Raw genomic sequence first — 12,405 nt, 5'->3', positions numbered from 1 at the left:
GGGCTGAGCACTAACCAGTAAACAGCTCTTAGCTGTGACACGCAGGCTCCTGCTCTGATATGGAGTGACCTCCAGCAGCAAGCAAGACGCCTGCGGGCTAAAGCAGGTCGCAAGAACTTGGGCTCCAAGGTGGTCTCTCCGATGCCGCACTGCTAGGAGAGGACGCAAGGACAGGGCTACAGCTCCGTCAGTTGCCCCGGTCTGTAACTTTTCCATTGCCCCTGGGTACAACCTCACCTCGGCCGAAGCGCTGCCGGGCTAGCGCCCGTCGGGAGTCGGCAAGGAGGAGAGGACAGGCGGGCAGAGGAGCGGAGCACGCTTGCAGCAGGTACAGCTCCGCTGAGGGTGGGAGGAAGCACTGGGTGCCCGGGAGCAGCGGCCGGGACTCCGGGGGTGGGGGCTTCTCCCCGAGTCCTGACGTAAAAACTAAGCGGGGCTGCCCGCTCCTGCTTCTTAAGGAGCGCGACGGCGCCAGCCACGGAGAACCCCGCCGGTGCCAGCCTGCACGCCGACTGCCGAGGTAAGTACGGGCTGCGGGCGGCGCCGGGGCGGAGCAAGGAACCCTGGCGGGGCGGTGGCACGGGGGGGAGCGCCGCGGGGCTGCCGCCGAAGGACTGCTCAGAGCCGAGGCGGGCACCAGTCCTGCTCCGAGAGATCGGCTTCGGCGGCTTCGAGCTCTCGGGTCGAGTGACTGTCTGTCCATTCGTAACTGAGCGCTCCGACAGAGCGGAACGGCGGTAACGAATGCGGCGATTAACTTTTATTGTCATTATCGTAAGGCACTGCTCATGACTGGGAGCGGGAGGGAGTCAGAAGGTTTAAGTAATGCACACAAACTCTATGTTATGGACAGAAAGACCTAAAGACTGGAGGGCGAAATTGCACAGAAACGTTTGCTGCAGCACAGGTTAAGAGGTGACTGAGAATTGACATTTCCTGAGCATCCTCTCAGCTATGGGAGAAAAACAACAAAACAAACAAACAAAAAACCCCAAACCCAACCCAAACACACACACACACAAAAAACCCAAACCACAAAAACCAACAAACAAAAAAAACCCACCAAAACCAAAATCACCAACAAACCACAAACCCAAAACCCAAGCAAAACAACAACAAAAAAATCAAACCAAAACCTGATCTTGGACAGCAAAATGCTATCCAAGTTTGACCAGGCTATAAGGACTAGTGGTGGTGGGTACTGACCATGACTAATGCCATTCACACCCTCATATTAATGCCCTGCCAGCTGCCTGTCCAGAACAATGCCTTTACTCACACTTCTGACAGAGGTTCTGGATCTGTCCTTCTCTTATGCAGTTTTACAAGGTAAAAACTTTCCGAAGGCAAAAAAAACCAAACCAACCAGTTTGGTTGTTAACCAGTGCAAACCAGATGGCCCCCATCCAGGTGATGGAACCAGCCTCAAAAGCCAATTTTAGTATAATTCCTTCATTTGATTTTTTTTCCCCACTCCACAGTCATACCTGAGATGCTAAGTTGTTTTGAAAACTAGAACCTTGATGAAGAAAGTACATCCCTTGAAAAAGTCTGAATAAATAGATGTATGCACATAGCATAGCACATATGCACAGCCTATATGCACAAGTGTCTGCTGCCCAATGGAAAGGTTATGATGAACAGACAAGTAAGAATGGAGGAATGACTCACAGGATGTCTTCAGCTTTGTTTCTGAGAACACAATCAAAACCTACCTTGTGTAGTAGGGTAGAGAATGATTCATTGAATGGTTTAGGTTGGAAAGGACATGAAAGATCATCTAGTTTCAACTGCCCCACCACAGGCAAGGACACCTTCCACTAGACCAGGTTGCTCAAGGCTTCATTCAACCTGATCTTGAACACCTCCAAGGAGGGGGCATTCATGACCTCCCTGGGCATCCTGTTCCAATATCTCACCACCCTCACTGTAAAGATTTTCTTCCTAATATCCAGTCAAAATCTACCTTTCTTAAGCTTCAGTCCATTCCCTCTCATCCTATCACTACAAGTCTTGTAAAAAGTCCCTTCTCAGCTTTCTTGCAGACCCTCTTTAGGTACTGGGAGACTGTTGTAAGGTCTCCCCAGAACCTGTTCTCCAGGCTGAACAGCTCCAACTCTCACAGCCTGTCACTATAGGTTCAGCTTCCCTAGCCACCTTTTTATCCCTGGTGTACCTGAAGAAATTATTAGTTCTCTTTATGTCCCTAGCCAAGTTTAATTCAATTTGCACTTTCGCTTTCCTAACCTGATCCCTGGCTACTTGGACAGCTTATCTGTAGTCCTCCCAAGTGGCCTGTTCTTGTTTCCTTTGTTTATAGAGTGTTTTTGCTCAGGTAAGTCCAGGAGCATCTTGTTCATGCACACCAGCCTCCTGGCACTCTTGCCTGACTTCTTCCTTCTTGGAATGCACTACTCCTGGGGTTGGAGGAGACAGTTCTTGAATACTGACCAGCTTTCATGGGCCCCTCTTCAGGGCTTTATCCCATGGCAGTCTGCCAAGCAGATCCCTGAAGAGGATGATGCCTCTGGCAATCTTGGTAGCAGCATAAGAACAACGCCATTACCACCACCACTGTCACAAGTGACATCCCACTAAGCAATGCAGTGTGAGAAGGGTGTGTTTTCCCTCTTCTATCAATTAAGTGAAAGGTTCAGATCCAAGGCTGTCATGCCAGTTCTCCTCCTCATGAGATCCCAAAAAAAGATCAGAATAAAATGAGATCAGATTAAAAAGTGACTGTAAGCATTTGGAGTGTATAGTCTGAATACTTCCAAAGTGTTCCCAGAACTTGACCATGTAGCCAAATAAGAGACTAGGTAAGAATATCCCAGCCAGGACTTAAATCTCTGCAGACTCCATACAACGAGGTATGTTCCACAAAGCCACCTACCCTTGCCTGGTCTTCCATACTGGCTGTGGCTGAGTTAGCTTTTGCACACAATCTGTCTGCACAAACTTACTCTGCCTTTGACTCATTACACTGCAGAGAAACATTTTTTTGTGCTCTTAACTTATGAGGCTCACTTATGAGGCTTTTTGCACAAAAAGACAGGTGCTTATTAAGGTGAGCTCATTCAGGGGTAGCTTCTCCACCCTGACACCCTCCCACAATCACACCATAAACATAAAAGAATGAATACTCAACTCTGCACACAAATTAAACAAAATTGTTTGTCCTAAAACCTGCTCTCAGATGTCGCTCTTTTCCACAAATGGGGGGTTCTCCATATGCAATGAGTTGCACTAAAAACAACCCCCAAAGCAGTTGGAAACCTGTTTCAGAAATGTAATAGGAGAAATACTAGAAGTATATTAGAAAATGCACAATAAAAGTACATACTAGAAATTAAATCTAATAGAAACAGGTAGGCCTTTCTGTCCTCAAAAGTTTATCATTCTTTAGCTGCTTGCCCAGTTTCATGATTTAAATATAACAGACAATTGCTACAGTGATCAGCAATAAATATTAAAAATCCCAGTACATGAAAGACTTGCTCAAGGAGGTCTAAAGGAGGGCCACAAAAATGATCAGAGGGCTGAAATGTCTCCTGTGAGGACAAGCTCAGAGCTGGATTGTTTAGCCTGTATGAGGTGGCTCAGGGAAGATGTTATTGCAGGCTTCCAGTACTTAAAGCATGGCCACGAGAAAGCTTTGATCAGACTTTTTAGCAGGGCCTGTTGCAACAGAACTTGAGGTAAAGGTTTTAAACTTAAACATGGTATATTTAGATTAGATGCAGGGAAGAAGCACTACAAGGGTGGTGAAACACTGACACAGGTTGCCCAGAGAGGAGGTAGATGCCCCATCCCTGGAAACACTCAAGGTCAGCTGGGACAGAGCTCTGAGCAACCTGACCTAGTTAAAGATGTCCTTTTTTACTACTGGGGGAGGAGAGTGTGGATTAGATGACCTTTAAAGGTGCCTTCTTTTCCTACCTATCTGATAATGCTATATGCATGTATACGTGCTGTACAACCCAGCTGCTATGCTGTAGCTTTACCATACCCTCTTCTCAGAACTGTTCTGCATTCTAGCTGGTAAAACACTTCTGTTCAATGGGCAATTTTGCAAGCTACCATTAATTCATTAGAACACGCTTTCAACAGTTTTCCAGCTGCTGTCCACAAGTCTCAGCAAGTCTGCAGACGATGCAAAACAGGCATACACAGATCGCTGAGGAGAAGAAATATAGTTACCAACACCTAAAGTGTCTTCTATATTACATAAGGTATCAAGGCTTTTTTCATGCATCTAACAGTGAGTTTTTCAGCTTCTTTATGTTTTGCTACATTTCAGTGACAAAATGGACCTTGGAAGCAGAGGAAGAATCCACTACAACATGAGACTCACCTGCACTCTGCTAATCATGGGAGCATTTTGTGTGATGCCTTTCCTCTGCCATAGCCAGATTGACCCACTAGCTCTTGGGCGAGCAGACCCCCACTGTTGGGAATCCTCCTCAGCTCTGTTACTGGAGATGAGAAAGCCTCACATTTCTGACTCTGTCAGTGGCTTTTGGGACTTCATGATCTTCCTGAAATCATCAGAGAACTTGAAACATGGGGCTCTGTTCTGGGACCTGGCTCAGCTCTTCTGGGATATCTATGTAGACTGCGTGCTCTCCAGAACCCATGGCCTAGGAAGAAGGCAGCTAGCAGAGGCAGAACTGAAGATTGCTACTCCACATTCCCAGTTCATGGAGAGAAACCAAGGTTACTATTCCTTTAATACATCTCAGTGGCACTAACTAGAACTAGTGGGAAGAAAAGGGATACAGGATTACCGTGTTATGTGGTGATAGTACAAAACAGGACGGTGGTGCACAACTGCCCCCCATCCTCCCCAGTCCAGTCCAGAGCTATTATGGTCAAAGTGATCTTAGTAAAAATTTGACCTCTAAATAACCTCAACTCTAATGACGGCTTTATATTTCAGTTTACTGGGGGGAAGGGGGCAGTGGAAAACAAAGAAGGCAGACAGCAACTGATCATACAAGAATATTCTTCCACAGTAGCATATTTACCACTGCTGTGCCATAGACACGCTAGTTCTTAAGTCCTCATTCTGAGAGGTGCAGCACCTCAGGAGTGTGTTGCCCTGGTGCTGCTGAGGAGAGTAGCAGCCTTTCAGCAGAAGAGTAGGTGGCTTACTTGCCATCTAGTAGTCAACAGCTAGATATTTCTCATTTCCATACTAGTAACTTTGCCTGCCATAAAATGGAAACAGACCTAGGACTCAGACATGTGCAGGCTTTCGGACAGATTGAGGTGGAAGAACACTACCTATGACTCTAAATGCAGCAATTCCTAATCTCTAGGTTCCCAGCCCTAGAGCTGAATCCCCAGGCTTAAAGTGTCTCCATATGTGGTGAGAGCTGGCACCTCACAGCAGGATCTCCTAAAGGAGGCTTGTCACTTAGCCTCCCCAGTCCCAGGAGGAAGATAAAGTATAGCTTTCCCCAAATCTCACTCCATTCAATGACTTCAGTTCTGATCCTGCTAGCAACACATGCATCCTTTCCTCAACAATGGCCACCTTTATAGCTCCTGTCCCAGGAGCTATAATTTGATGGAGGGGTGGAAGTGCTGGTGCCATCAACAACAGTGTAGCACACTGGGCCCACACGGAGAAGGCAGAACTGAATGGATTCAGACCCTTATCTCCACTTCTGAGATCAATCACTTAGTTATTAAGATATTTGAGGGAAACAGACATGGAATAATGAAGAAACTCTCAGGGCCTTTACCTATTACAGTGTCTCTAAAAGAAGGGATTAAAGTCCTTCCTGTGAAGTCCTTCCACCTCAGGGACTCTATATCACTGGACAGTCCAGCTCGTGCCCACAGACCGTAAAATGTTTTGTATACTGAAAGGTAAAGATGGGATTTGAGACAGAAAGGATTAAGAAGTCCTTACCCCCATTACCTACAGAGAGTATCCTAGCCATTAAGATAGGACATAGGAGTCATGTTGGAATTAATCCACTCAGACTGAAGAACTCCTCATATGCACGGGGCCAATTTCTAAGCTCTGAGCCAAACAGCCACTATCTGCACTTTAAAAGCAAGGTATGTGTTCTGTCATGCTCTGCAAAGAATCTGAGCTATCACATAGCTCCCAGAAGATCTTCACTTTGTTGAGATACACATATGGCAGGCAGCACAGAGCACTCTTCCAGTTCTCAAGTGGCCTTAGACATCACAAAAGCAACAAGTTGCTCAGTCTTGACCAGACTGATATGCTTTTGGGTACAAATGTAATGCAGCTTTAGACACACGGGACAGGAGTACGATCAGATGAATTTTTGTTTTCAGGATTGTATCTTTAAATACCACTGTTTAATTTCTCCCTTAGCCTTTTGTTTACATCTGGCTCTTCATGCCTATATGACACCAATTTTTCTGAAGACTTTTTGTTCCAGTAAAGATTAAATAACACTCTGATGTATTTTGAAGCATCACATCACATTTTTTTCTTTTACTTACTTTTGTTTACTCTTATACAGAGACATTTTAAGCACCAAGTATTCACACTTTAAGACAAACAATGATCCTTCCACTTCTCTATTCTTTTACCGCTTTGTTTTGTGAGCTGCAATCAGAATATCTGGTTTCTCTGCACTACTGATTAACATCAGTCAGTAGCAGGCAGCTTATAGCAGTCACAGTCTAAATTTCACTTTTTGGAGGAGCTATCTGACCTATTGTCCAAGTCTCACAGTTTCTTAACAAAGCTAGCTGCTTTAATCTTTGTAACCCTTCTGCCTTGTTATGTCAGTGAAAGCAGAAATCAATTGCTAATAATTGCAGATACAAATCACATCCTAGCAAATGATGAGTAATGGAATTACACCTTCTTATGTGTAAAAAGATGTACAAGCCTGTTTTCTTAGCCCAAAGAGCAGCACTATCAGCATTTGAGCAATCTTGTGTGCTTCATAGGCAGTTATGAAGAATTTTCAGAGGCTTGTTCTAGAAGTCAAACAATAAAACAAGATTTTTTTGGTTTGCTTTACCATTATTTTTGCAACTGTTGATAGCATCTTTATTACTCCATATTGATTTTTTTTAATATCATCCCTCTGAAATAGCCAGAATTTCAATGTGATTGTGGGTTGTTGGGGTGGTGGTGCACTTTTTGTTTGTTTTTGTTTTGTTTGTTAGTTTGTTTTGTTGTGTTGTTGTTATTGTTGTTATTGCAAACAGGATCATAAATCAGGAGGAATCTGTAAACTCCAATTATGTTAGTTCCTTAAATATGTAATTGAATTGGAAAAGTAAGACAGAGTTCTGGATTTGGCAAAGGAATGTTGATGTTAAGGTGTTGTTATTCTACTATTAGATTTCAGAACTAAAGCATAAATCCTATGAGGTCACTGTGAAAACTGAGTATCAGGAACTGAGTTTTTCTAAGACAAGCCCTCCAGGCAAAAAAAAAAATAGTGAAGTCCTTTGTAAAAGGACTCAACAGAAGTACTGAACAGAACTGTTTCATGACATCTAGGAAGCACCTCTCCAGTTTTCACTATTTTACCCTCCTGGGAAAGCAAGTCTGTCTAAGTATGCCTCAGGACAGGAGTAGAAGTATCCCAGGTCCAGACTTAGAGGCTCAAACACTGTTTTCTAAAGCAGTCTAGTCTGGCCAGGCTCCTCATTGTAGTTACTAACAGGTCTGAAGATACACTTCACACTCCACACAATCCATGAAAAACACCACCAGCTCAAAAGAGCTCTATAAGACTTATCTGACAAACCCCATCCAGCTAACATCCTACTTAACCCAACAGCAATTCAGCTTCCCTAGATATCCTGCAGAGAAGTGTTAGCCTTAAATTGAGACATGTAGAGAGATTCCTTTACAGTTACCTAAATTTTACAGGTCAGATTGGATACACCCCCCCCCGCAATAACTTTATGTAAATCTGCCCCAAAGAGCAAATTCACCACAAGTCATGATTTGGAAAGTCAGAGAATCAAATTGTATTTCACAACAAGAAAACTATGACAGTAGAAACAAAAAGCAATAAACTATTACAGTGTGTGTGCATGAGTGTATATATAGAGAGAGAGGGAGGCATATAGCATTAGCAATGGCACAGGGACCTCCTGTACCATCAAAACAAAGGCACTACTAAGGCCAGAAGAAGTGTAAAGAAGCAGCACAGCCCATATCCCAGGAGCAAAGGCAAGTTGCCAAGTGCAGAGGCAGCAGTGAGCAAGACAGCAATACAAGCTATGCTGCAAGATGCAAAGTTTTCAATGCTCCAAATGAATTATATTATCTATTGTTGTAATTTCATGGCCTAGCCCTGGCATTATTTGCCTTTTAGTAATTTTGCATTCCACAATCAGTGTTTAAGCTAGGAACTAGCTCACACTGCCACACTAGCCAAGGTATCTTCAGTAACCCATCCTTTTCCCTGAACAAAACCCAAATACTCTGAAAAAGCAGGCTTCGTTAAAAAAAAAGCATTTCCAATATATTCCAACACTGGAGTTAGATACATTAAAGCTGTAACAATTGTCTCTTAATGAACCAGGGAGGCCCGTGGGGCAAAGTCTGCTGTACTCTGCATTTGAGGTCTGGTAAATAAACAAGTACTATGTTGGCCATAGAATCAACCAGGTTGGAAGAGACCTCCAAGATCATCCAGTCCAACCTAGCACCCAGCCTTATCCAGCCAGTTACTTTTTCAGAAGGCAGATATGTCTAAAAGAAATAAAGCTTTTGGGGAACACTGCAAAGAAAATGCCCTATGGTTTCTCAAGGAAACAACCGTGCACTACTGAGTGTGAGAGATCTCATCCAGTGTGCAGGGAGGTTTATGACAAGCTCAGTAAGACTCAAGTGATTACAAGTGCAAGAGTTTTAAAGGGAGCATGAAGCAAAATTCCATACTTAGGGAAAAGATCAAAGTAACTTGTCACTGAAAGACAAATTGCAAATAGAGGGATATAGCTGTTGACCAAACGAGGTTTAAGGGCAATGCTGCTAAAATGGCTATCAGCAGCATCTAAAAATGGAGGAAACATGGATTTAGGAAACAGAATAGTAATCTGCTCTTTGCTGTTCAGAAATTGATCACTTACATGCATTTTCATGTCACTTTTCAGGGATATTTCCTCATATTCAGAGGTCACCAGTTCTGAAGAAGAAAGACTTGTTTGAAGATTTAAGTATTGGCATGCATAAGAGTAGATCTGCATTACTTGGAAGAATCACTGGAGAGCTACAGAAGAAGAGAGAATTACGCATTTAGTCAAACGATTTGCTGATTTTTTTTAACGACTTTGCTTTAATTTTTCCATTTGAATCCCTATGGATGTCAGTTGATATGGTGGAAGAAGGTGTATAACTAAGAGCAGTGTACCTCTGATTCATTTGGACTTAATGGAGTGTTTTTTTTAACTACCTATGAAATCAGCCTCCTTAATAAACTGCATGGTTTATAAGCAGTTGCCTATTTTAATCTGTGTGTATACCAGGCTTTTTGCAATGCACATGACCTACTGGAACTGGGGAATAACATTTGGGTGCCAAATCAGGAACAACTGATGTTTCGATAAGATATAGACAACCAGAGCAGAAAGCTGCCAAAACCTTCCACCATCTTCAAGACAGGATTAGAGTTGAGATGGTTATGTTTTGTCGTATGTGTAGCTGTACACTTGTACAAAGCAACGACCTGAAAGGCATTTTACTATTAAAGTAGGACACATTTTTATATGTAAAGATACCTTCCAAAAATGTTTTCTGTTTTCCAGCAAGAGTAAAAGGGTTAATAGGTTTTATCAGTTCCTGTTTGCTTTCACATGGCATTTTTATAGTTTTCCCTCAATTTTTAGGTATTAAAATTTTACATGCTCTCAGTTAAAATTTTTAATCAAAATTCTCATACATAATTGTGAATTTATTTGCTTCCATTTTAGTTTGCCAGGTCTTGATAGACAAATCAATTTCCTCTGACTGTTATTGATAACTCTAATATGCAATCTGATGTTAAACTCATGCACCATAACTTTGGGTAGGTAGCATTTGATGCTTTGGTGAAATATTTCCATTGCCTGCCTAGCTGAATGCAACTACAAAGTTCAGCTTTGCAGGGCAACTTTCTTTCCTTGAGCACAAGGCAATATTTTACTGCCATTTGGGTTTTTTTTTCTAAAGCCCAAAGTAAAACTCGTTTGTTGGGTATTCATCAGCTTGCATAAATAGGTTTAAGTAGCAAAATGCACAAATAAAATCTCAAAATGGCTACTGAGTGTGAACAATAGTAAGCTTAAACACTCCCATGGAGTGAAATGGATCTTGTGGAAGCAAAAAAACCCCAAAACTGTAAGATAGCTCTCAGTTTCAATGACAGTCAATTTGTGCTTAAAGTTAAGCATACAACAAACCATTTCAATGTTCCAGAGGAAAGGGAGCACTAAAGCAAAATGAACACAGAAACACACAGTTTAGTGCACTCAGCAGCACCAACCCCACCCCAGCTGCCTCTGGTTACAAATAAGAGTGATCTGCTGCCATGTGGGAGGCAAAGACATTGTTACAACAGATCTGCTCACTCCTGTTGTTAATTATGTAAATTATATTACAATATGGGCCAAGGCGAAAGGGCCTTTGGACACAGAATAGCCAATTATAATGGCAGTTAGCCAAGCTTGACCATGTTAGATGAAACCATAGGCTTGCTTTACCCAAATCTGGGAAAAGCTTACGCCTTGCACAAGCTAAGTGTGTGTACCTTGTTTACCGCAGGACCAAGACAAGTCTGGGCAAGCCAGAGTCCTTAGAATCAGTGGCTCCAGTTTCTTTGTCCTCTTTCCTGTGGTTGCTTTTCCCCAAAATAGAAGGAGGGAGAGCAGAAAAACATGTCTGGGCAAGCCAGTACATGTATAATCCTATTTTTGGGCTACCAGGCCTACCACAACAGATACAAAAGATACAGCACATTTCCAAGGAAGTAATTTGACCATGACATACCAAGAGTGAAGGGTGAAGAAGGTGAAGGGTCTAGAGGACAAGTCTTACAAGGACAAGCAGAGGGAACTGGGATTGTTTAGTCTGGAGAAAAGGAAGCTGAGGGCAGATCTTATTGCTCTTTACAACTGAAAGGAGGTTGTAGTGAGGGGAATGTTGGTTTCTTCTTCCAAGTAACAAGTGATAAAACAAGAGGAAATGGCCTCAAGTTGTGCCTGAGGAGGTTTAGATAGCACATTAGAAATATTTTTTTACTGAAAGAGTGGTCAAACATTGTAAAAGACTGCACAGGGAAGTGGTGGAGTCACCATCCCTGGAGGTGTTCAAAAAAGATGTAGACAGCACTTTGGCACATGGTATAGTGGGCATGGTGGTGTTTGGCTGATGACTGGACTTAGATGCCCAATGATCTTAGAGGTCTTTTCCAACCTTGATGGTTCTGGAATTCTGTGAAAAACTAGAGAGGAAAATGGGTAATCATTTGTACTGCTGAGTAATCACACTTAGTGAATTTGCCATTAGTTCATTAGTCCCATTAAGCTGTCAATAAACAGTTAACAATCCAAATAAGTACAACATGTGATTATATTTTTAATACTCTGGAAGTTTTAGATATGTTTCATTAAACACAAAGTTAAGTAACCACAGGGGAAAAAATTACTTTTCTCACATTTTAGATGCTACAGGTAAAATTACCTTCATATTAACCATTGCATTCTTATTAGCCATTCTATGGTAATATATAATGTAAGCAATAATGGGAAGGCACTTCTATCGATGATCTCTGGAGGTCCTTTCCAGTCCCTACCATTCTACAAGTCTATGATTTTAAGGCAATCAAATCATAGAATCATAGAATCAACCAGGTTGGAAGAGACCTCCAAGATCATCCAGTCCAACCTAGCACCCAGCCCTATCTAATCAACTAGACCATGGCACTAAGTGCCCCATCCAGTCTTTTTTTTAAACACCTCCAGGGACAGCAACTCCACCACCTCCCTGGGCAGCCCATTCCTATGGCAAAGCACTCTCTCTGCGAAGAACTTCCTCTTAATATCCAGCCTATACCTCCCCCAGCACAACTTGAGAATAGAATCATAGAAATCCCTTTAAATGTTCAAAGCATATTGTGATGGTTTGGGAGTTACCTGCCCCCCACGCACAATGAAATCACCCAGACTAGACTCAGCCATCTGGAAGTTAAGGAATGAAGCTATGTTTATAGCTTAGTACAATTTACAAGCATATATATACACAAATATTTATAGTTATATACAAGTTAAAAGTAATACAGAAAATGTCTCACAAAACAATCAGATTGCCAGGAGGCTTCTCCTACCCTCTCCCCGCTTTTTCCCTCCCTTTCAGAAATAACTACATCAGTCCCTGTATATCTCACATGATAAATCTGGAGAGAACTG

General features: G+C 42.6%; 1 protein-coding gene across 1 annotated transcript; it reads left to right on the top strand.

The window, feature by feature from the left end:
- Window positions 1–277: 277 nt before the first annotated feature.
- Window positions 278–9,423, top strand: FAM237A (family with sequence similarity 237 member A). Its single transcript, XM_064167143.1, has 4 exons — window positions 278–328; window positions 459–520; window positions 4,301–4,716; window positions 9,118–9,423. Exons 3-4 carry the CDS (start codon window positions 4,308–4,310, stop codon window positions 9,261–9,263), a joined length of 555 nt encoding a protein of 184 aa, XP_064023213.1. The 5' UTR covers window positions 278–328; window positions 459–520; window positions 4,301–4,307; the 3' UTR covers window positions 9,264–9,423.
- Window positions 9,424–12,405: the final 2,982 nt, after the last annotated feature.

This window comes from Pogoniulus pusillus, chromosome 2, assembly GCF_015220805.1.
Source record: "Pogoniulus pusillus isolate bPogPus1 chromosome 2, bPogPus1.pri, whole genome shotgun sequence".
Lineage (NCBI taxonomy): Eukaryota > Metazoa > Chordata > Aves > Piciformes > Lybiidae > Pogoniulus > Pogoniulus pusillus.
The sequence above is the reverse complement of the archived record's forward strand: the minus strand, read 5'-3'. Positions and strand labels throughout refer to the sequence as shown.

Coding starts and splice junctions, on each gene's coding strand:
- FAM237A (XM_064167143.1), top strand. CDS start 4,308: ATGGACCTTGGAAGCAGAGGAAGAATCCACTACAACATGAGACTCACC. Junction 4,717..9,117: donor GTTCATGGAGAGAAACCAAG/GTTACTATTCCT, acceptor GTCACTTTTCAG/GGATATTTCCTCATATTCAG.